The sequence below is a fragment of the Balaenoptera physalus genome (assembly GCF_965194825.1).
Source record: "Balaenoptera physalus genome assembly, chromosome: 5".
NCBI classification, from domain to species: Eukaryota; Metazoa; Chordata; class Mammalia; order Artiodactyla; family Balaenopteridae; genus Balaenoptera; species Balaenoptera physalus.
Window position 1 is genome coordinate 119,042,040 of NC_138884.1, and position 24,949 is coordinate 119,066,988.

Below are 24,949 nucleotides of genomic sequence, written 5' to 3' on the forward strand. Positions count from 1 at the left end.
GAAACGCTAAACATCCTTGGCAGGCTTTGAAATGCAAGAAGTTTTTCTGGTATTTATTATTAAGTAAGTCAGTAAGAAACATATGTGTAGCTTACCTGCTGGGTTTAGCTATAATTCTACATAATTTTCACTTATTTTCATTTGTTAAATATTGACATCTGCGATAAGACAATGTGTTCTACTTGAAAACACTGATTTTAAATTTCTGCTGCCTAATTGTGAGGAAAAGTATCTGATACGGAAGCCTGGGTTTTGCTCTCCTAACATTGGTATATTCCTTGAGCCTCGAATTCAAATAAAACAACCTAATATACCTTAGAGCCTTATTCAGCTGCATCTTAGATAACCCACTCTTCTTTAAATTAAGTAAGGAAAGGTGTTTAAGCTTTAAAAATCATGGAGATCCTTGATTGTTGGAGATCCTTGAAAACAGTATAAACCTTGCATTTTAGTCAAATAATCATGTTTTGTTTTGTTTTGTTTTTCACATAATACCATCACCTTTTAAAGAACTTTAAAAACATCTATGACCCCATTTGTGGACACTACTGCTTCTGTGTTCTTTACATGTATATGTCATAGCTCTCTAATAAATGCTGTGGAAGCATGTGCTATGAAAATAAGGGGGGTGGGGAATATCAAAGTTTCAAGATGGGAAAATAAGAGAAATAACAAAACCCATTTACACTTAGGAAAGCAAACTTCAGTTTCAATCCAACATGCCACTTTGGGATATAAAACATAAACAATTACTAGACTTACTGTGGTGATCATTTCACAATATATACAAGTAAATCATTATGTTGTATACCTAAAATTAATATAATGTTATATGTCAATTATACCTTGATTAAAAAATCATAATTATGAGCTTGCCTTTTGAAACAATAAATTTTTGGAACTCCTTTTCCTTGCTAATCAATCTATAAGATCTTATTTGTTATCCTTGTTTTTGTAAGCCAGTGCTCCTGTTTGAAGCTTTTTCTGTGATTAAGTCCTCGGTGCAATATTTCTATAATATATAATTTCTGTAAATGATGCCACATTTTTTTCTAAATTCTTTCAGATGAAAATAAATTCCTTTCAGATTCTATTTTTTTGATCTCCTCCACTAGCTCTGAAAATAAAGCCTTCTTACCTACTCGGTTTCACCCAAAGTAATTTAGAATTTGTTATTTAATTTACTGGCATCTTGGGAAACAAGGTTTGCTGTGGAAGGAAGGTGTTTGTGAGTGAGCCCGAGTTTCTAGTCTTGGTTGATGGATGACATTGCAAAGGTTCTTTGCTGTATAGCAGTGCCCCCTTGTGGAAATACCTTATATGACTTGGAACACAAACGCCACTTTTTAAAGTGTATTTTCGAGTTTTGAAAGGCATTTTTAAAATTATTTTTGTCAATAATCTGAAAACATCATGCAAAAGGATAATTATTTTAAAGGCATTTTAAACCTTTCCCAAAGGGAAAATGTGCTTAGATCATAGGGGTTTGCAATTCTAATCTTTTATACGTTTGATCAAAGAAAACTTGCAGACCGTTTTTACCTCTCACCATCACAATCATTAATGTCTCCCTTTATAACTGCCTATACTTTGTTTACTTTGAAACACCAGGTTGGCTGTCTTTCTTATGTGTTTTTTTTTTTTTTTTTTACGTGCTAGAACTCATGCAGTTTCTTTTTCAGTTGAGAGTTCACATCTTGTTCCTTGAATATTTTGAACATTTCTTTTAAAATTCTTTTATAAATTTTTTTCGTTTTGCACTGTAAAACTGATGAAAAGTTTAAGCTGGTCTTAACACACTCACTTCTGTAGTATAAGGAAGTATGAGAAGGAATTTCTTAATAACTGAGTTTACATGGTTAAATCAAGCATATTATAGTTAATATGCCCTTTAAAAAGTTAAAGGCTTTTCTATTTGTATGTATAAAGAGTCCTTTTTTTAATGTCATTGTGTTGCAATAATTTAACTCCTTTGACTTACTTGCTAAAAATATTTCTTCTATTAAGAAGTGCTCTTGACTTCAATACCTAAACACTGAAAATCATGTCAAAAGGTACCCAAAGATAAGTTTTTATACAGATACACACCTTATAAGTTGTGATTTATTTTATGATTCATTAATCTAACTATGCTGTGTTCTGAATGAATCATGAATGAGAATAGTTCTTTATTGTGGAATTATTTAAAACTGTCCTTTAAAAGAAAAAGAAGAAACTATAAACATATAAGTTAATCTAGTTGCCAAGTTGGAATTCATTATTTAATTTACCTCCTATGCAATGATTAATGCTGCAAAATGTATGGTTATGTTAGAGTATATTCACAAAAGAAATATTATTACAAGGATTGAGAGGTAGCCAATTGCATCTTTTGGAAATTTACTGTACTGTTTCAGTGTGTTAAGTGCCTTGTTGTAAAGTAAAATTTTAAGTCTAGAATTCATTATTTTCCTGACATATATTTTTCATTATCATATATACTGTATATTATTGTAATAGTTTTATTAAATGCTTAAGTTTTAATTAAATATGTAAATTTCAGAAGCTCTTTTCCCCTACCCACCAGTACCTTAATCATTGGTCTATCATATGGGATTTGAATTCAGGTTCTTTTTTCAAAAAGGGGAAAGTATCTTAGTTTAGAAATATGTTTTCCATGCTTGTGCATTTGTGTTTATAAAAACATTTCAGGAGGAATTTAAGAGTGTAACTGTAGTTTGTACTTCAAAATGCCATTTTACATTTACATTTTAAGTGCCTAATTGTTAGTTAAAACTAATTTATGTTTCTATTCTAAAGAGAATATGTCTACTTGGTTTCTAATCTCTTTGGCTTTGCTTAAAAAAATGAAAGAGCAAGGGCCTATACTTTGTATTTACGCAATAAACCACCATGACATCAACAGTCTTTTCAAAATTAGTATTACTGTTTTTTTTAATTAATAAAATTGTTTTCTTTAAAGATTTCTAAAAAATATTTAGTTTTAAGTAGTTATTAAAACGACAAGAGGGTTATTTTCTTCAAGCACTGTTTATTAAATAAGCTGATAACCTTCAATTAATGGCACACTAAATAAACTGGAATGTGTTATTTTACCCACCCTTGGATTTAAGGTGAGAAATAATTCACAACAATATAAGGTCATTCATGGAGAAGGATAAAGTCAGTTACGAGTTCCAGGATTCTCATTCTCATTGTTCACAGAGGGGCAAATATCATTAATTCTTCAAGGAAAGCATTCTCTCTGTCACTCAATTGTGAAAGAAATGTCATCCTCTTCCTTCACAAAGGGGCACCAGGGTATGTCCTCAACCAGACTTTAGTAGTCATTGCAGCAGTAGATCGCTGTAAGTTGTTTTTGGACACCCTGAGAAAAAATGAAAGCATGACCCTCAGAGACAAATTTAGTAAAAGAAACTCAGTGGGATGAGGGGACAAGGTTAAGATAATATGGTTCAAAGATCAAGTTGTTGGATAATCCAAGTTTCTTTGGATTATCTGGAAATGATAGAGGATAAATCACAATAGTCTTTCTGCCACCTTCACCCAGGTCTTGGATGAAAAGCTTGTCCCATCCTCCTGTTTGAAACAATGGCTTGCTGATTTTTCTGGCCAGAGCCTCAAAGACTGCCCTTATTATCTCGAATGCATTATACAAGGAACTAATGTGATGCCTCACAAACCTTGACACCTAACATTTCATTTCTTCTAATAAAATATGTAAGAATATCAGAAGCATAAACTAGATTACTCGCTGACATGTTAGAACAATAGTGGATTATGTACTACTGTGTGTCTATACAATGCATATTCAATTCATACGTGGCGGGTTGTAATGAGGCATCGCATTTTACTGTTTTTATGCTTGACATACATTCTTGAATCTTCACAAAACCCCACGAGGTAGGCAAGGAAAGAGTTGGTGACCCCATTTTGTGAGATGAAAGAACTCGGAAGTATTAGGGCTGGAACCTGAATTTTGTTTTCTCTGGTTTTTTTTTTTTTCTTTTTAAAGGAATTCCTTTATTTTTATTTATTTATTTATTTATTTATTTATTTATTTATTTATTTATTTTTGGCTGTGTTGGGTCTTCGTTTCTGTGCGAGGGCTTTCTCTAGTTGTGGCAAGTGGGGGCCACTCTTCATTGCGGTGCGCGGGCCTCTCACTGTCGCGGCCTCTCTTGTTGCGGAGCACAGGCTCCAGACGCGCAGGCTCGGTAGTTGTGGCTCACGGGCCTAGTTGCTCCGCGGCATGTGGGATCTTCCCAGACCAGGGCTCGAACCCGTGTCCCCTGCATTGGCAGGCAGATTCTCAACCACTGCGCCACCAGGGAAGCCCCGGTTTTCTCTGTTTTGCTACCTTCCTGTGATAATTACTATGGTCACCATCACTGTTCAGAGGTTTTGTTGTTGCTTGCTTTTTAGGGGAGTTTATTCCCTTATCAGCCAGTTAGTTTGTTGAGAGGGCAGCTGGTCCTTGGAACAGGTTCTTTGTCAAATGCTACCGATTTTTCCTGTAGTTGGAATTTACTACATTTCAGAGGCGAGAAAAGTCAATTCTTCTAGTGCAAAATGGCCTTGAAAGCAAAAGAATCCCCAAGTGTTTGAGCTTTCAAATTTGTTAGAATAAAGCTAACTCTCTGCAAATATCACTTATAGGATAGTAGGTAATCATGTACCTTAGCCTTACACAAGTTGTGGGAGGGGGCACCAAAGTGCATAAGGTTTTATCTCTAAATGTGACTCCCTCAGGGATTATTCCCAAGGGAATGTCAAAAGGCGGGAGAGATACAATGACCTGTTTTCAAAGGATAGCAAAGCTCTGAGGAAATGGAACGGAGTCTTGGGACACACTGTAGTCTGGATTGATTCTGGGCTCCCCAAGGGACCAAAGTGAAGCTATAGGATTGTTTGGTCCTGGTGTGAGCTGGTGAGTTCTCTGTGCTAAAAATCTGTCCAACGTGTGCCCTTGCTTCTGATCAAGTTTCTGGGCACGTTTTACTTCAGTTCTTATATCCAAGAAGTTATCTCTTTTTCTTCCTAAGTTCCTTAAATCATGTGTTTATTTGGATAAAGAAAAAAGAAGCCACTACTTTTGAGAAGCTTCCATGGATCAGGCACTGCTCGTTGGTTTCCTCTTGTTTAAAGCCAGGTGAATCTCATTATGCTCTTTTTACACTTGAGGGAACTCCAGACTCAGAGAGCTAAATATAGTACAAGGAGCCCCACTGGCTGATTGGCACACAATTGCCCATAGCCCATAATTTTCCCACCGAACTAATGGGATGGAAGAATCACCTGCCGTGGGAGGAATGCAGGAGAGGAAGAACTGCCTCTTCCAGAAATCTTTTGACAACCAAGTTCTGTGCTGTTGAGAGCAAAGTTATGGAGGGCTTGAGCTTGAGCCCTGTAAGATTCTTTGACCCACATTCATCAGATTTCCTGTCTCCACGTTAACTCTAGTCCTTTCATCTATAAATATGCTCCTTCCTCTTTGTATCCTCATGCCCTATTACTGACGTGTGATGAAGGGGGCAAAACCCAGTCGCCCCGTCATTCCTGTCCTGTCGTCACACACCTGCCTCTGGCCGACGGCAGGGGCTCTGGGTCTGCGAGGAGACTGAGCCCCCAGAGCACATGCCCCAGGTCCCCAGGCACGCAGGGTTTTGCAGGGAGGAAGTGATACTTTTGAACATATTTTCTATTACATCTGGTCAGTTTCCCAGTCCATGGGTTGAAGGGAATGTTTACATTTGACACCAGGGGAGAGACATTTCCCTGATGTCTGCGTGGGTTTAAGCCGTTTTAACAAAATACCATAAACTGGGTGGCTTAAACGACAAACGTTTAATCTCTCACAGTTCTGGAGGTCGGGAAGTCCGAGGCCAGGGTGCCAGCATGGTCGGGTTCTGGTGAGGGCCCTCTTCCTGGTTTCCTCCCCTGTGGGACCCGTGGAGGAGTGAGAGCTCTAGTGTCTTTCTCTTCTTCTAAGGACACTAATCTCATCACCCTCCTGACCTCCTCTAAACCCAATTACCTCCCAAAGACAACTTCCGAATACAGTCCCCTGGGGGTTAGGGTTTCAACGTAATGGATTTTCACGGGGACACTAACATCATGTAGTCCACAACACCTGGGTTTCTTGATTTTATACAAATACATCTTTTAAAAGCAAAGTGCCCTTTTTTGTGCACGATCTTAAGCTCTTTGGGTCCCATGGCTTTTGGTGATCTGTGAGCCTGTCTCTGCAAGGCACTTTCCCACTACTTCAATGAGCAGCGCCCTCTGTCCTGGTGAGGCTGCTCTCATCCCGGTCCTCTGCGCTGCCACGTCCAGTCCAACCACGTGAGGTGCTTCCCCCAACCAGACCGTCACCTGTGTACCCAGGAAGGCAGTGTGACATGGTGGCACCGTGCTCTCTGGGTCTGGATCTCGGTTCTTCCAGTGCTGGCTGGATGTGGAAGACGTCAAACAAGTTGCCTAACCTCTGTGCCTCGGTTTCTTTATCAGTGGAATGGAAATAATAATAGTCCATGTCTCACAGAATTGTTGGGGAGACTAAAGATGTTGTTGCAAGATACACATTCGGTTAAGTGTTAGCCAAATTCAGTTAAATATTTTAGGTACCATAGTTCTAGCTCTGAAGTTATTCACGTATCAATCAATATATCCAGATCTTGCTTGTCCTGAAAGTTCAGCTGAAGTCTCATCTCCTGAAAACTTTACCTTACTTCTCTGAATCTGAGTTCCTCCCTAAAAGGTACATACAAACTAATTGTCAAAATGTGAGATACACTCACTGATATAAGATTTCAAAAAATATGTCCTGTTAACATACCAAATTTCCTTAAGAGAAGGAATTGTCTTAGTATTCATTCCAGTGTCTAATAAAGTTCTTATCACATACAGCAAATATTTGTTGAATGAGTTTTTTTAAATATCATCTTTTGTGTTTGGAATATTAACAGAATTTATGAGGCTTCGATGAAAAGGAAATTGCCCGTCATGCCTCTAAATAATTTGCTTTAAAATAATTGAAGCACTTATCAAATCATCAGATGTTTATAACTTAAATGTTTCAGTAGCCATCATATTATATGTATTTTGTGAGATTTTAGCCAAAAATATGGATTGAAAAATAAAGGCTGAAGTGGAAAATCCAAAGACTTTGGACTCAGCCCCTAGGTTTAATTCCTAAGCAAGTTACTTTACCTTTCTGAATCATCATGTCCGTCCCTTCTGTAAAATGAGAGTGAAGACACCTACCTCCCAATGTCATGGTGAGGATTGGAGATAATGTTTAGTAAAGCACTTGATACTACCTGACTCATTAATATATATTCAAGTCTAATCAGAAAATAAATTCATGGGATTTTAAAACTTTTAAATTTTATTGGAAGGAATTTTAGAATTTTTAAATTGCAAGGATTTAGAATTTTCTACTTAATACAAGACACATATGTTTGTCACACTGTACAAGCTTTTGGATTTCAGTTGAGAACAATGTCAGGTGTTTAAGCTTATGTTTCCAAAGCCTCCACTCTGCCTCTTCCCCACATTTTGTACACTAATCAGATGCATGAATTGTTTTGCTGTATCTCTCCAGAAACATCCAGAAAAATGAGTGATGAATTGCTAGTGTGGAAACAGTTTTTTCTAATGCAAAAGGACAGTTCATTCTAAGAGGTAAACTGCCGCTTGCCCTTGACCATTGAATTAAGGGTGATTATCCCGGTCATAAGTAGCTACAGCTGGTCCATCACAGTGGAGTTATATGTCTGGTGCAATGTTGAACTACCAACAAAGTTACTAAATTTCACCAGAAACTAATCTAGTGAGCAGACTTTTGAATGACCTGCCTATATATTGGGGTAACACCAGAGTTTGGGCAAGTGCCAAAAGGTCTTAAGATTAAAGAGAGTTAAGCTCAAAAGCAGAAAAAGTTATTAAAGGCTGTTTTGCTATACGACAGCCTTTCCAAGAGAAGTGTTGAGAAATCTGCTGCTGGAGCTATTTAAAATGAATTGTCCAAACAGAAAAATTCACAAAAATATGAGAATTAGCCAATATACTCTTTCTTAAAAAATTAATTTAATTTATTTATTTTTGGCTGCATTGGGTCTTCGTTGCTGCGCGGGCTTTCTCTAGTTGCGGCGAACGGGGGCTACTCTTTGCTGCGGTACGTGGGCTTCTCATCACGGTGGCTTCTCTTGTTGTGGAACACGGCCTCTAGTCGCTTGGGCTTCAGTAGCTGTGGCACGCAGGCTCTAGAGCGGAGGCTCAGTAGTTGTGGTGCATGGGCTCCAGAGTGCAGGCTCAGTAGTTGTGGCACACGGGCTTAGTTGCTCCGCGGCATGTGGGATCTTCCTGGACCAGGGCTGGAACCCGTGTTCCCTGCATTGGCAGGCAGATTCTTAACCACTGCACCACCAGGGAAGCCCAACACCACTCTTGATAACAAAATAATAGTACAGATATTTTGGATATACTGTTACCAACAATTCTGGCTGAAATCCATGTACAGCAAAAAGGATTCCAGCGAGAAAGCGAGTGGTTTAAAATTATTTTGGGGGATTCAATTTTAAAATGTTTTCCTTAATGCCCTTCTTGTCTTCCTTTCCCTCTCTCCTCAGCCCAAAGATCTTTTAGTATTCTCTTCCTTTACTGCTACTCATTATTATATTATTCATCTATTTAAAATAGGAAGGATGGAGCAGAAAGTACTCCTTTTTTCTGGCAAGAAAGCCCTGAATATCATTTGGGGAAATTCATCCCTAAGAAGCACTGGATGAGCTATGTGGTTTCATGTTTAAAATAGTTTATCCATAGTATGTATTATGAACAATGTAGCTTCCTCTATTAGTTTGCAAGGGCTGCCATAACAAAGTACTACAGACATATTTCCTCACAGTTCTGGAGGCTAGAACTCTTAAGATCAAGGTGTTGGTAGGGTTGATCTCTTCTGAGGACTCTCTCCCTGTCTTGTAGATGGCCGTCTTCTCCCTGTGTTTTCATGTTGGCTTCCCTCTGTCTGTCCATGTCCTAATCTCTTTTTGTTAAAAAGACACCAGTGATATTGGATTACAGTCCACTTATATGACCTCATTTTACTTTACCTCTTTAAAGACCCTATCTCCAAACAGTCTCATTCTGAGGTACTGGGGGTTAGGACTTCAACATATGAATTTTGGGGGAACACAACTCAGCCCATAATACTTCCTATCTGCATTACAGAGCTGTTAGCCTAAATAATAGAATTACTTAGGAAAACAATGTGAATGTAATTATATCCTGTATAAGAGGATGTCTTTTAGGGTCGTTAAATTAGTCACATGGTCAAGTATTTTAAAATCATTTGTGAATTTAAGTTGCTTGTAAGGAAAGATGTTAGTGGCTACTATTTTGGAGAACAGGCTATGAAGAGAATCAGATGACATATTGAAGATCATCTGTGCAAACAAGTGGTAAAATTTTTTAAATTCTCTAAATTGAAAAAAAATGAGAAAAGTAATCTAACAATGGTTACTTACAGAAGATAAGAGGTGTGTTTTGGGGGGAAGCTTAAAATAATTTATGAAGAGCATGGCAAAAATAGTATTAGAACAGTAATGTGAAATAAAGAATAAAAGGGATCAGAAAACGGGAAACATTTGTTCATTATCATCAGTTAAGTTGATTTATATGAGACTGGCCTTTTAGCAGACAGAAAATGGTCTAATATCGACAATTCTATGTGTCAACCTAACATAAGAGAAACCAGAGGATTTAGCCTGTAGAAGACAGAAAAGGGAAGTGCCTAGGAGCCATAATTACGGAAAATTAAAGGACTTTGTATTGAAAGCATTACACAATTCTCACTTAAAATCTCAACCTCAGCATAGTTATAATGATATTGTGACCCACTCCTCACCCTATTGATTTTCTTTTTATATTATTAGCTACTTAAATCCTCCAAGCAAATTTCTGGATTAGGTCTTCGGCTTTACCCAGGCCACACGCTGAAACGGACGCTGAACTTTCACTCTCCACATAAAAGGGATATTCCTGTGTATGGCAAGTTATAAGAGCTTTACTCCATCACCCCACCCAACCCACTATTCCCCACCCATCCTTTCTCCAGAGCGTTGGCCACCTACATCTACAAATTCTACACATTGCATTTCCATCATCCTGCTGTCAGTGGGTGGAGGAAAGGGTCATTTCTTCCTCCGAATCCCGATATGGATAAAGCAGTAACCCTGTCTTTTTGCTACCAGGAGATGGGGCGGGGACCCCTCTCGCCCAGCTCAGGGTAGAACTGCTGGTGTTGAGGCTGAGTCATAGGAGGGGCCTGTTGACCTGGCACGGTTTAAGCACTCAACTGACAAATAACACAGGAAACCCGGTAACCAATCAGAGCGTAAGGATGTGGTGCGAGCATCCTTTTTCTCAGGGGCGGTCACAGCCAAGTCCGACCCAGGGGAGGGGCGCGACCCGGATTGGGCGGCCGACTTCCAGACAGCTTGCCCATAGTCGGCGGACCGCCACAGCCTGGTTGCGAGTGCGTCCCCGTTTCTTCTCGGGCGTCGCTGATTGGAGGGGCTGGGGAGGAAGCGGTGGGCGCAGCCAATCCGGAGCGGCCTCCGCCGCTCTCGCTCCTCCCCGCCCCCGGGCTTCCAGTGCAGTTGGTCTTGGGGCTGAGTACCGGTGTCTGCGTGTCCTTTCCTGGGGTTAGCGGTAGGAGACCGGGGCTGAGGACACGGGCGCACAGGCCATGGCCTCCGCCGGGCTGCCCCAGGCCCCCGTTGAGGACTCCCCTTGGCCTCTGCGCCTCCTGCACGCGCCGCCGGGGCTGCTGCGGCTGGACCCCACGGGCGGCGCGCTGCTGCTGCTCGTTCTCGCCGCGCTGCTGGGCTGGAGCTGGCTGTGGCGGCTCCCGAAGCGGGGCATCCCCCCCGGGCCCACGCCCTGGCCCGTGGTGGGCAACTTCGGCTTCGTGCTGCTGCCGCCTTTCCTCCGACGGAAGAGCTGGCCGTACCGGCGGGCAAGGACCGGAGAATTGAATACCTCGGGCCTGGGCGTGCAGTTGCTCCTGGCAGACCTGGCCCGTGTGTACGGCAACATCTACAGCTTCTTCATCGGCCACTACCTGGTGGTGGTCCTCAACGACTTCCACAGCGTGCGCGAGGCGCTGGTGCAGCAGGCCGAGGTCTTCAGCGACCGCCCGCGGATGCCGCTCAACTACATCCTGACCAAGGGGAAGGGTGAGCTGGGCCGCGGCCGCGGGAGCCTTGGGGGTCACGGGCCATGTGAGCGCGCGGATGGGGCTGCAGGTGCGCCGGGGCTGGGAGTTCTGTGCCCCCTGCGGCCGCGCGCACCCAGCCTGCCTCACACCTGCACCCAGCGCCGGAGGGGGAGGGCGGCGCTGCCTCCCACTCCCGGTGCCTTTGAGATCCCCTGCAGCTGTGATAGGTTCCATCTTTCCAGGAGTATTCGCTCCTTCCCAGAACAAGGCCTCTTCAGGCTGTGTTCCCTACGAGAAACTTCGGCCGTGTTAGAAAGAGAGAGGGATATTTATACCTTTTGCGTTTCGGGTGCAAGAGTTTAAGAAGATTATTTCCCCATAAGATAGAAAGTCCAGAAAACACGATTAAGAGCCAATTGGCAAACCTAATATACAATAGGTTTATAGTTTCTGTGATTCCTGCTTATGGAAGTCTATGTTGGGCAGTCTTGAGCGTTGGTAAACATGTTATCCGCTGCAATAGAATATCACATTTGCCCTTTTTGTTTATCAGTGTTCCCCTTTGTCTTATTGGCCGGCACGGGTCCCAGACGGTGTTTCCGTCTGTGTCAATCCTACCCTTCGGTCAGGTGTTAATTTAAATGTCTTTCCCTCAGGGAGTTTTTTTCCTCACTTCCGTTCCAGGTAAGTTAGTCTCCCTTGTTAGAACCAGTTTCATTGCACGAGTACTTTTCCTTCACTGCACTTATCAATACTGAGGCTTCATAATTTTGTAACCTTGGCCTGAATGTGAGTCTTCACCACTAGACTGACATCTAGGAAGACAGAGTTATTCCTTGTCCTGCCTGGCACATATAGGAGTCAATAGCTATTTATTAAGTGAATGAACTGCTACTTCTTCTTCCTGGCATGTGGTATAAAGAGATCCAGGCTTTTCAGAATCTGATTAAGCCAGAATTTTGCATCAGGATGTTAAATGAATTGTAATGATGGTCTTAATATTCTAAATGTCCCACTGAAAAACAAATCATACGTGTCACAGTTCATACCTCACCCTCTCCATGTCTTCACACATGCTGCTTCTTCTACCTGGAATTCTCTTCCATTCTCATGGCTGCCTGGAGAACTCCCACCTGCTTTTCTTTTCCTCTCTCTTTTTAAAAAAATTGTGGTGAAATACAGATAACATAAAATTTACCATCTTAACCATTTTTAAGTGTACAGTTTAGTGGCATTAAGTCATTCACGTTGTTGTGAAACCATCACCACTATCTCCAGAACTCTTTTCATCTTGCAGAACTGAAACTTTATACCATGAAACAAACACTAAAAACCCACTGAACATTTAAAAACTCTCTCACCCCTGGCAACCACCATTCTGTTTTCCGTCTCTGTGAATTTGACTCTCCTAGGTACTTTATACAAGTGAAATCATACAATATTTATCCTTTTGTGACTGACGTATTTCACTTAGTATCATGTTTTAAGGTTCATCCATATTGTAGCATGTGTGAGAATTGCTTTCCTTTTTAAGACTGAATACTATTCCATTGAATGTAGGTACCACGTTTCGTTCATCCATTCGTCCCCTGATGGGTACTTGCATGCTTCCATCTTTAGACTATTGTGAAAAATGCTGCTGTGAACATGGTATGTCTACAAATATCTGTTTAAGTCCTTGCTTTCAGTTCTTTTGGGTGTAAATCCAGAAGTGGAATTGCTTGATCATCTCATAATTATATGTTTAATATTTTTGAGTAACTGCCATACCATTTTCCATAGCAGCTGCACCATTTTACATTCCTACCAGCAACAACCAATGTTTCAATTTCTCCACATCCTCACCAACACTTGTGTTGTATTTTTTCATACCTGCTTAAATGTCACCTCTCTGAGAATGTGTTCTGTGACATATTTCTCTATCCTCCCAGGTAGAGGTGAGCTACTGTTTGCTCTGTGATACCACTGTTTTCGTTTAAACCCTCATCCCATTCCCTACCAGTCAATAAGTCTTGTCAGCCTACTGCAGATATATCCATGTTCTGTATCCATTCACTTCTCTCCATCTCCATCTCATCCAAGCTACCATCATTTTTCGTTTCTTACTCCAGAAGCCTTTTAACTAGCCTGCTTGCTTCTGCTCCGATCTTTTATCCATACAGCAGCCAAAGGGATTTCTTTAAAAAAAAAAAAAAATATGAATCAGAACAAATCATTTCGCTCCCCCCACTGAAACCAGTTGTTTCCAACTCCATACTAGACCTACTGTGCCCCAAAGGATCTGGCCTCTGCCTGCCTTTCTGACTTTATCTCTTTCCACTATCCCTTTATTGTACATTTCAAGTACAGTGTCTGCTCTGGACACACAAAGCTGATTCCTGGCAAGTTGGTGACTGCCTCAGGCTACTGGGTTTTGTCGTCCTTAGGCCTGGGATAACTTAAAAAAATTTTTTTAAATATTTATTTATTTATTTGGTTGCACTGGGTCTTAGTTGCGACACGTGGGCTCCTTAGTTGTGGCACGCATGTAGGATCTAGTTCCCTGACCAGGGATCAAACCCGGGCCCCCTGCATTGGGAGCTCGGAGTCCTATCCACTGCGCCACCAGGGAAGTCCCCTGGGATAATTTTTTACTTGGTTTATTCCTTATCATCTCTCAGGCCAGTTGTCACCTTTCACTACTATTTTAGACACTGCCTAATATCACAACTTATTTTATCTCATTTATATTTCACTAACCTCATTCATTAAAAATTTTGAAAGCATTTAGCCTATTACCAACCCCACCTACCATTGGAATGTGAACTCTGTGAGGGCAAAGATTTGGCTCATCTTGTTAACCACTGTATGCCTACTAATCGGCACAGAGCAGGTAATCAAGAAATGAATGAATGCATGCATACATCTATTGATACATACATACATCTATTGATGCACTTACCACATTATATTGTCACTTTTGTTGCTCATCTGTCTTTTCCTCCTGATTTTTAAAGGTAGGAATTAGATTTTCTTCTTCGAGGTCCTTCTTGGTGGATGTATAGTTTGGTTAAGAATCTATAATAAGGCAGTTTCTAAGTATTAGTTGGATCACAGCTTATTATTGGATCCCTCCTTATTTTGGAAAGTCCTGGGAGCCTGGGGTAATTTCGTGCTTCAGCATCTCAACTAAAGCATTAATTCCTCCAAGAGACAGGACTTTTTAGGTGATGCTGCTCTTGTATTCTGGTGGATATGTGTTGGGCGAATGTGCTGTAAGAAATTTATGTTGCTGGTGAAAGTGATTGACAGGAGAAAGTAAAGCAAGAACCATATGTCACAAGGAAAATGCTTGTCGATTTAACTTGGAATAAAGAACAGGCCATCTGAATAGGAAAATGTAGATAGTCAAGGAATCTTTTAATGGAATTGTTTCAAGAGTGAAAAATAAAAGGGAAGAATGTGAGTTTATTTCAAGATGCCCATCGAAGGATGAAGAAGCAGAAGAATTCTGGGTAGCCGTCATAGATCAAGAATTGGATGGCATGGTCATCCTGAAGAAGATAGGGCACAGGAGTGAAAGGCTGAGCAGCTCAGCTCAGCAAGATTTGAGGAGTGCCCGAGCCAACTTTAGTGCTGTTTCCAGTGACAAAATTGTAAAATGTGAAGTTGTCCAGAAGCAGGATGCCTAGACTCTAAGAGAAAGAAAAGTGGTATTAGGAATTAGAGGCCAATAACGTTATTAAATGTTTATATTTTTATAAGATATTTTAAAAAGAGTTTTGCTGCTAAAGTTGGTGAGACTGGAAGAGAAGGAATATTTCATGAACAGTGATGTGCTGGAAATAGTTCACTAACACATTGCCAGCAAGTTCTAGAATGTAGGGAGATTATTTATTGTATTTGAGTTTTTCAAATTATCATGCTTAGACAAGTTGATGTTCTTTTTAAGCATAAAAATTATAGTAAGGTAGATAGGCCAGAAAGATGTTCTACATCAGGTATGCCCATCATACTTATTCATCCATCTGATTTTGTTCCTGAGCAGGAATAGTTAATAAAGTTACAAAGTCAGATTAAGAGGTACAAACTACTATGTATAAAATAAATAAGCTACAAGGGTATATTGTACATCACAAGGAATATAGCCAATGTTTTATAATAACATTAAATGGAGTATAATCTAAAAATTTTGAAACACTGTCTTATATGCCTGAAACTAATACAATATTGTAAATTAACTATACTTCAATAAAAAAACTTACAAAGTCAGAGCCAAGGCTACCAAAAGAGTACTTTAAGTGTGGTCTGTTTCTTCTCAAAGGTTTATGCACATCACATTTTTATTTTAAAATATTTCAAATATAAAGTTCAGAGAGTAATATAAACTCATTCATCACTGTTCACATTTGCTTCAGATTCATAAACAGTACATAGCTTTATTTGGTATGTTTTTTAAAACCTTACATATGTCATATATTTATAAAGTATCTTTCTACCTCTAGCTTTTGTAATTTATCTGTTTCCCTGTTGATAGAAATTAGATTACTTCTAATTTTGAGAGATTTCTAGAGACTTCGAGCAAGAGTCAAAGGAAATTGCAAAGACATGAAAATGGGAGGCAAAAGGAAATTTTGAAGAACTTTAGAAGTACAGGATAGACCGGTCAGGATTGACTACCTCGAAGGGGTACAAGATACAAATGAAATTAGGAAATAAAGATAGAAAGTGAAAGTTCATTTGAGCTATTTGAAAATGAATGAGGAAAACAAGATAACTGAATCTTGTAGTAAATGCAGTAAAGTACATATTTTAAATAGTTACGTGCTCATTTCAAGAAGGCCTGAATTCCCACTAAGAGGGACACTTATATGACCCTATGGAAGGGAAGGGCAAATATAATCAGTGGATAACACTTTCTCTGCTTCAAGAGAAAGAAAACGTATGTGTGATCAACATAGAATTGCATCAAATTTAATGTATTTTAACTATTTTTATTTTAGTAATATATGTTGCTTATTGTAAAACATAAAACATGGAACAGGAGTAAAAGAATTCCTTTTAATTCTTTTAAAAAATAATTGAAAATCATCTGTGATCAGTGTTATTTTGAGATAGCCACTATTAACATTTTTATGTATCACCTTTGTTTTAGTCTATTTGAGCTGCTGTAACAGAGTTCCATGGGCTATGTGGCTTATAAACAACAGAATTTATTTCTGGAGTCTGAGAATTCAAGATCAAGGTGCCAGCTGATTGATGTCTGTTGGGGGCGAGCTTCCTGACTCACAGACAACTGTCTGTAACCTCACATGGTGAAGGGAGCAAGGGAGATCTCTGGGGCCTCTTTTATAAAGGCACTAATCCCATTCATGAGGGCTCCATCCTCATGACCTAATCACATCCCAAAGATTACTTTCAAATACTATCACGCCAGGCATTAGGATTTAACATATGAATTCTGAAGGGACACATTCAATCTGTGGCAGTCTTCTAGTATTTTTTTTTCTATATGTACAGGTATTTTAAAAAAATGTATTTGCTTCCTTGAAATGGAAATATATTCTTCACACTCTTTAAAATTATTTTTATCACTTAAAGTATGAATATTTTTCCATATTATTGAATTTTCTACAAAGTTCTTAAGAACTGTACAATATTCCTTTGTGAGAATGTATCATAGTCAATTTAGCCTATCCTTTGTTTGGTTTGAGGTAGATTTTTGTTTCAACTGTCTAGCACCTAGTCCTCTGACAAGAGCAACCCCTTCTTCTGAGGAACTCTGGCTCCACCACCCTTTTGTATCCATTAACTGTGGTTGGAACGGGAGATGCCATATCTTTACATGAATTCCCCTCTCTGGCCACAGTGATTAGTCAGGGGATAGACCCCTGATCAAAGGTGATTTGATCAGAATATCTCACCTTTTTGTGATGGTAGTGAGTCTGTGGGCTGGACACAGAACTCAAGAGTTCATAGCTACAGATCGATCCACACATAGTTTTGGGGTAAGAATTGATACTTGTGGCATAGTTTGGAAACCTCAAGCCAAATAATAAATGTAAAGTATTCCAAATTGGTATCACCATGGAATACCTGACGGAAACATCTGAGTCCTTCCCCAGCATTTTTCAGGTTAGAACTAGAGAATAGAAGGCTTTAGAGGGCTTTTCTCTCTGGTGGTGAAAATGGGAGAATGGGCATCTCAAGATAGCTCCCAGTTCTTGGAAAAGCTGGTTCACAGTAGGAAAGAATGAAGTCAGTCAGGAAGAAAGAAGTGAAAAATAGGTGCAGAGAGGAGTTCTGTGGCATTTAGTCTTCTCCGAGGTGGTAACACCCAGCTCTTCCTGCTTTTTGGTTCCATCCACAGCCTAACTGGCCTTTTTGCCAGACTAGCTTGAGGGTATGTTTTTGTCATTCCCAAACAATAGTCCTGGTTTTTGCTTTGGAGCCATGTTTATTTTTCAGTGTTATTATCCTCCTTGAGATGAAGTCTTTGTGTACATCCATTGTATACATTCAGGGCTAAGAATGGAGATGTCAGCAACTACAGGGTGTGCCTGAACCTCTTCCAAACACTCTTAAGACTCTAAGGCAGTGCTCCCCAACCTTTTTGGCACCAAGGACCAGTTTCGTGGAAGACAATTTTTCCACAGATGGAGGGAGTGGTATGGTTTCGGGATGATTCAAGCGCATTACATTTACTGTGCACTTTATTTCTATTATTATTACATTGTAATATGTAATGAAATAATTATACAACTCACCAGGAGGCAGAGCTCAGGTGGTAATGCGAGCGATGGGGAGTGGCTGTAAATACAAATGAAGCTTTGCTTGTTCACCCACCACGCACCTCCTGCTGTTCGGCCCACTTCCTAACAGGCCACGGACCGATACCGGTCCATGGCCCGGGGGTTGGGGACCCCTGCTTTGAGCCATTCTGGCTTCATGACATGGGTATTTTGTAATGTTTGAAACCCTGAGGCCGTTAATTCTGTCCCTGCCTCTCATCCCTGGCATTCTCCGGCACTGTCTCCTTGGTCACCTCTTATCTTGCACTTCATACCTGTCAGATTGTTGTCAAATACCTAATGCCCAGATATTAGTCTCTTTTGAGAAAGTTCCCTCTATTTCCTTGCCTTATCTAAACCTGAATTTTTCCCTGAAGATAATTCAGCCCTCTTGAAATACTGTACCCTCTTTAACATCCCCCAAGTTCTTTATTTTTCTAAAATGTGCCTTCATACACATCCTTATTTACAAACGAAGTATCGCTCAGATGTCGTCTCTGAGAAGTACTGCTTTCCCTCAGCTGACATGGTGCATTTTCCTTTGTCTACATTGCAACTTCAATACACCTCCAACATACAACATTTAATACAGTGCATTCCAACAATGCAGCATTCAATACCATGCATTCCAACTGTGCAACTTTAGTGCAATCCACCATACAACATTCAGTACAATATGCAACTTCAATACAGTCTAACATACAACAGTGTATTAGAGTTGTTGGTTTATCCAGTTCCTCCCAAAACTGGAAGCATCTTGAGAACAAAGACTGTGTCTTTTAAATCTGTATGCCCTTAGTATCTGACATGTAGGGGACTGTAAATAAATATTGGAAAAACTAATAGAGGGCATTTATTTCTAAATTTGAATGTACCTAACAATGTTGTCTAGCATACATATGTACCTAACAACGTAGGTATATACAATTTTTTAATACCTTTTAATTTTATATATTTATATATCTTAATTTTAAAATATTTTATACATTATATATAAATATATAGCCATGATATATATCTACAAGTAGCAAGAACTTACAGAACTGAAAAAAGGAATTGACAAATGCACCATTAGTGCAAATTATTTTAACATAAGTATTTGAATAGTTGATAGATCAGGCAGATAAAACTTTGGCAGGGATAAAGAAGATTTGATTCTGACAGTTATGTAGCTTTCTCTGTTGGAAAGAGGACCCTATACCCAACAATTGCTTGTATAAAAATTCTTCTCAACTTTATTTGGAAATTTTATTAAAATTGATCACATGCTAGACTAAAAACCTAGCCTCATCAATGTCAAAAATCATCATAAGCCAAATTAATCTAGGTGGCAAAAGAGAATCATAATAGAAAAAAATTTTTTGTACTTTTTTTAAAAAGTTATTTTATTATTTACTTATTTATTTTTGGCCGGGTCGGGTCTTAGTTGCGGCATGTAGGCTCTGTTGCGGTATGCGGGCTCTTCGTTGCGGTGTGTGGGCTTCCCTCTAGTCGTGGCACGCAGGTTTTCTCTCTCTAGTTGTGGTGCACAGGCTCCAGGACACATGGGCTCTGTAGTTGTGGTGCGAGGGTTCCAGAGCGTGTGGGCTCTGTAGTTTGCAAAACGCAGGCTCTCTGAGGTGCGTGAGCTCAGTAGCCGTGGCGTGCGGCATGTGGGATCTTAGTTCCCTAACCAGGAATCGAACCAGCGTCCCCTGCATTGTAAGGCGGATTCTTTACCACTGGACCATGAGGGAAGTCCCCAAATTTTTATACTTAAAATGCATTGAAAAGACATGCACACAATACTGGTGGACTGCAGCTAAAGTGGCACCCAAAGGCAATTGTACAGCCTTAACTATCCTTTATTAGGATAAAGGTCTGAAAATTAGTTAGATAGCTAATTTTATATATCTGAAAAACAATAAAAGAATAAACGTAAGGAAAAAAGAACATACCATTGTAATTATAGACAAATTCTTCCAGAGAGAAAGAATACACCATGGCTCATTTTAGGAGGTGAGTATATCCAGACAAATACATTATGAGAAAGGAAATTTATAGTCCATTTTCATGTATGAATATGAATTTTTAAAAGCTTAACATATTAGGAAACCAAATCCAACAATATCTTTAAAAAAACATAAAAGTATCATAACCAAAGTTGGATTTATTCTTGGATTGCAGGTAAGTCCAATTATCATAAAGAAGGCAATTTTCAAATTAATCTGTAAGTTAAATGCAATTCCCATCAAAATCTCAAAGGTGTTTTTTTAAAAATAGAACTTGACAAGCTGATTAAAGTTTGATAAATATGAGTAAAGAGCCAAGAGTAATCAAAAAACAATTTTGAAAAAGAACAAGATGGTGGGGGGGGGACTTCCCTATTAGATATTAAGACTTATTATAAAGTCTATTTAGACCTTATTATAGAGTAACAGTAGTTAAGACAGTGTGCTTTAAGCACAGTCATAAATAAATAGACCAATATACAATATAGCAGACTAGAAAACCTATAAACTGAGCTGCCTGTGTACAGCAAATGTTGTAGATCAGCAGGGAAAAGGAGAGGCTGTTTCATAAATGGTGCTTGAACAGTAGGTTATCAAAATAAGGGGAAAAGTGGATTCCTTCTTCACAATAAGTAGGAATACCTAACATAAATATAAATTCCAGGTAGGTTATAGAGGCTTAAATGTGAAAAAGCAAAATTTTTAAATTTTACAAGAAAGTAGAGAATATATTTATAAACCTGTGGTAGGAAAAGATTTCTAAAATAAGACACGCAGCACAAATCACTAAGAAAAAGATTGAGAAATGGAACTACCTTCAAAACATGTTTATCAAGTAATAGCATTAAAACATGAAAAAGCAATTCACATGATGGGAGACAATGTCTGCTATGCATGTAGAATATATAAGAAGAAGAAAATTGCACAGTTATTAAGTGCAAATCACAGAATAGGAAACCTGGCCAATAACCATATGAGAAGCTGCTCCAACTCACTGTAACAATCAGGGAAATGCAAATAAAAATCAGATGAGGTGCATTTCAGCCCTCTGATTGGCAAAAATAAAATGTTGATGACTACGAAGTGATGGCAGCTATTTGACAAGAGATTGTTCATTTACTTCTGGTGTACTCTCCACTTTGGAGAAGAAGTTGATAATGTCTAGTCACATTGAAGGTGTACATATTTTATGACGCATCAATGCACTCTTAGCAATGTCTTCAAAATTCTGATGGAGGGGGAAAGGTACAATAAATACATTTTCTAAAAATGTTTAGAAATTTGCCTCCGATGTGTCCTGTCCCAGGAAACTATTAGAGGATGGGCTTCAGCAAAATACAGGAGTGAAATAAGGTAAAGACATAGAATCCAGGAAATGAGTTCAACACAGGAGGGTCAAAAAAATTTTCTAAATGATGTCAAATGGAAGTCACAAAACACCTGAACAAAAGGCCTAGAAAGCAACGTCAGATTTGAGCAGATGTGTGGAATATTCCAGGCAGGAAAATGGAAGTGACAAGTAATCCAATACACTTGACCATGTGGATATTTCTATTGAGAGTCATTTTATATAGGTATAAAAGATTGTGAGAAGACTTAACCACTGAGAGAGGTCTTTATTTCATTCTCAGCTGTATTCACAGCATCCCAGTGTCTAGCACATAGTAGGCATTCAGAAATATTTGTTAAATGAATGAAGCATGTCCTTGAAGGTAGCAGGAATGAAGTGGATGAAAAATGGAAGGAGAAGAGCTCGCTGAAACAATAAAGCACACCATGGAAAAGAGAATGAAGTAAGTGACAGGAAACAAGGAAAATTTGAGAACAATCTGATACAACATCTGGGAGTAATTCTTTTGGGTTTGATGGTGGAAGATGTATAACATAAGTGAGAATCAAATAAGATGTAGTTGTGAATGCCCTTGAGTTCAGATGTTTTTAAATTAGGGCTGTTTGCAACTACAGACATTTTAGATTACCTGCCAGTTATTTGATCCAAACTTTGATGGCCAATGGGCTGTTGATTTATTCAGCTCATATTTAACAATCTCCTCCTTTGTATACAGCACTATGCCAGAAGTTTAGATTTTAATGATGAGCAAAATCAGATATTGTCCCTGCCCTCATGTGCAATCTGTTAACCATGCTTATCCTTCTGTTCACATTTATCTAGCCTGAAATATTTTCTTAGTCTGTATTCACTCTTATGAAAATAAGATTTTGTAATTTACACTAACTCTAGACATTGAAACTCGTTTCATTTCACCAGGAGTTAGTATATATAATAATAAGCTTAATAGCAAATTTTCCTAATCAAATTGGATATGACTTTTGTTATTATAAACATACACTATCTTGGTAACTAAATTTTGCTAGTCATTCTTCTTGGCTGGTGATCTTTATCTGTTTGTATATGAACTTTGCACAAGTGACTTGAGAAATACAAATACCCTTCATGGTTGGTCCTGTTCAGTATTAATTATCAAGCATTGCTCTTTCTTACCTTCTTTTCTTGGTGTCCTTTTGCAGGGATTGTATTCGCACATTATGGTCCAGTCTGGAGACAACAGAGGAAGTTCTCTCATTCAACTCTTCGTCATTTTGGCTTGGGAAAGCTTAGCTTGGAGCCCAAGATTATTGAGGAGTTCAAATACGTGAAAGAGGAAATGCAGAAGAATGGAGAAGTCCTCTTCAATCCTTTCCCCATTGTCAACAACGCTGTCTCTAACATAATTTGCTCTTTGTGCTTTGGCCAGCGCTTTGATTACACCAATAGTGAGTTTAAGAAAATGCTTAATTTTATGTCACGAGCGTTAGAAATCTGTCTGAACACCCAGCTCCTCTTGGTCAACATATGCTCCTGGCTTTATTACCTTCCCTTTGGACCATTTAAGGAATTAAGACAGATTGAAAAGGATTTAACTATTTTCCTTAAAAAAATCATCAAAGACCATCGAGAGTCTCTGGATGTAGAGAACCCTCAGGACTTCATAGACATGTATCTTCTCCATGTGGAGGAGGAGAGGAAAAATAATAGCAATAGTAGTTTTGATGAAGATTACTTATTTTATATCATTGGCGATCTCTTCATTGCTGGCACTGATACCACAACTAACTCTTTGCTTTGGTGCCTCCTGTATATGTCACTGAACCCCGACATACAAGGTAATAAACAGATGTTTCCTTTATTCGTGGCAAAACCAGGATATATTTTTTTTCATTTCCATTTAAATCAGCAACCTTTGTGATCCTGTTGCTCCTGTCAGTAAGCAATGTCTTCAGGCTGGAAAGCAAAATGGAAATACTTGCATCTCATAGGGAATTGGTAAGGTGTTAACAACGAAGCTCCAAGTTTCTAGACAGTGGCACTAAGGTCACAGCTTGCTTGAATCTGCTTTAAATCTCTACAGGTCTGATTCTGTGTGAAATCTATGATGAAGAAGGAACTTTAGAGAAGACTGTTTTAGAGTTGAAGAGAATCATAGTGATCATCTGAACCCATTCATCTTTTTTGAAGATGAGACCAGAGGCCCAGAGAAGTTCTGTGATTTTCACAAGGTCACAGAGCTAGTTCCGCCACATCAGTACCAATAGGTAGTGAATTTCAGTGGAAGTTCATAGTGGAAGGATACAGGGGAGAACAGTGTATTTGTTTTCCGTTGCTCCTACAACAAATAACCACACAGTTAGTGACAACACAAATTTGTTATGTTACAGTTCTATACATTAGAAGCCTGATACATGTCTCAGTGAACCAAAATCAAGATGTTGACAGGGCTGCGTTCTTTTCTGGAGGCTCTGGAGGAGAATCCATCTCCTTGCCATTTCCAGCTTCCTTGGCTCGTGGCCCCCTTGCTCCATCTTTGAAGCCAGCAATGTTGCATCTCTCTGACCATTCTTTCATAGTCATATCTCCCTCTGACTCTAAACTCAACTGGGAAAAGTTTCCAATTTTTTTTTTTTTTTTTTTGTCTGCATCGGGTCTTTGTTGCTGTGCGCGGGCTTTCTCTAGGTGCGGTGAGCGGGGGCTACCCTTCATTGCGGTGCTCGGGCTTCTCATTGCAGTGGCTTCTCTTGTTGCGGAGCCCGGGCTCTAGGCGCGTGGGCTTCAGTAGTTGCAGCACGCTGGCTCGGCAGTTGCTGCACACAGGCTCTAAGGCACGTGGGCTTCAGTAGTTGTGGCTCGCGGGCTCTAGAGCGCAGGCTCAGTAGTTGTGGTGCACGGGCTTAGTTGTTCTGCAGCATATGGAACCTTCCCAGACCAGGGCTCGAACCCATGTCCCCTGCATTGGCAGGTGGATTCCTAACCACTGTGCCACCAGGGAAGTCCCAGTTCTCCAATTTTAAAACCCATGTAATTAGGCTGGACACACCCAGAAAATCCAGCATAATCTCCCCATCACAAGGTCCTTAATTTAATCACATCTGCAAAGTCCCTTTTTCCCATATAAGGTAGCATATTCACAGGTTCCAGGGGATTATGGCGTGGACATCTTTGAGGGACCGTTTCCTGCCTACTATACATGGGATTGTGCCTACCTATATTCATTAACTATTGATGAGTAACAAATTATCCCAAAATGTAGCATCTTAAAACAACAACCATTTATTATTTCACATAGTTTCTGAGGATCAGGAGTCTAGGAGCAGCTTAGCCTGGATGGTCTGGTTTAGGATTTCTCATGAAGTTGTAATCAAGATGTTGGCCTGGGGCTACAAACATCTACAGGCTTGACTGGGACTGAAGGACCCACTTGCGAGCTGACTCATCACATGGCGGCTGGCTGCAGGCCTTGCCACTTGGAACTTTCCATAGGGCTGCTTTACTGGCAGCTGCCTTCCCCCAGAGTGAATGACCCTAGAGAGTAAGTGGCCAAGACAAAAGCCATAGTGTCTTTTATAACCTAAGCTCAGAATGGTCATGCCATCGCTTCTCCTTTATTCTGTTGGTCACATAGACCAAT

The 24,949-nt window shown here is 39.6% G+C and overlaps 2 protein-coding genes across 3 annotated transcripts in view; both read left to right on the top strand.

Moving 5' to 3' along the window:
- SGMS2 (sphingomyelin synthase 2) overlaps positions 1-22,649 on the top strand; it is a 99,595-nt gene extending 76,946 nt beyond the window's left edge. The window contains exons 8-9 of one of the 2 annotated variants that reach the window (XR_014263922.1): positions 21,617-21,778; positions 22,515-22,646. The gene's annotated coding sequence lies outside the window, so the exon portion shown is untranslated. Of the gene's footprint in view, positions 1-21,616; positions 21,779-22,514 lie in introns of both variants that reach the window. The other variant, XR_014263921.1, reaches the window with a different exon arrangement.
- Positions 93-24,949, top strand: part of CYP2U1 (cytochrome P450 family 2 subfamily U member 1) — a 30,857-nt gene continuing 6,000 nt past the window's right edge. The window contains exons 1-2 of the mRNA XM_082462867.1: positions 93-11,243; positions 22,515-23,150. Of these exons, the coding sequence (XP_082318993.1) occupies positions 10,754-11,243; positions 22,515-23,150 (1,126 nt within the window). The 5' untranslated portion in view covers positions 93-10,753. The remainder of the gene's footprint in view (positions 11,244-22,514; positions 23,151-24,949) is intronic.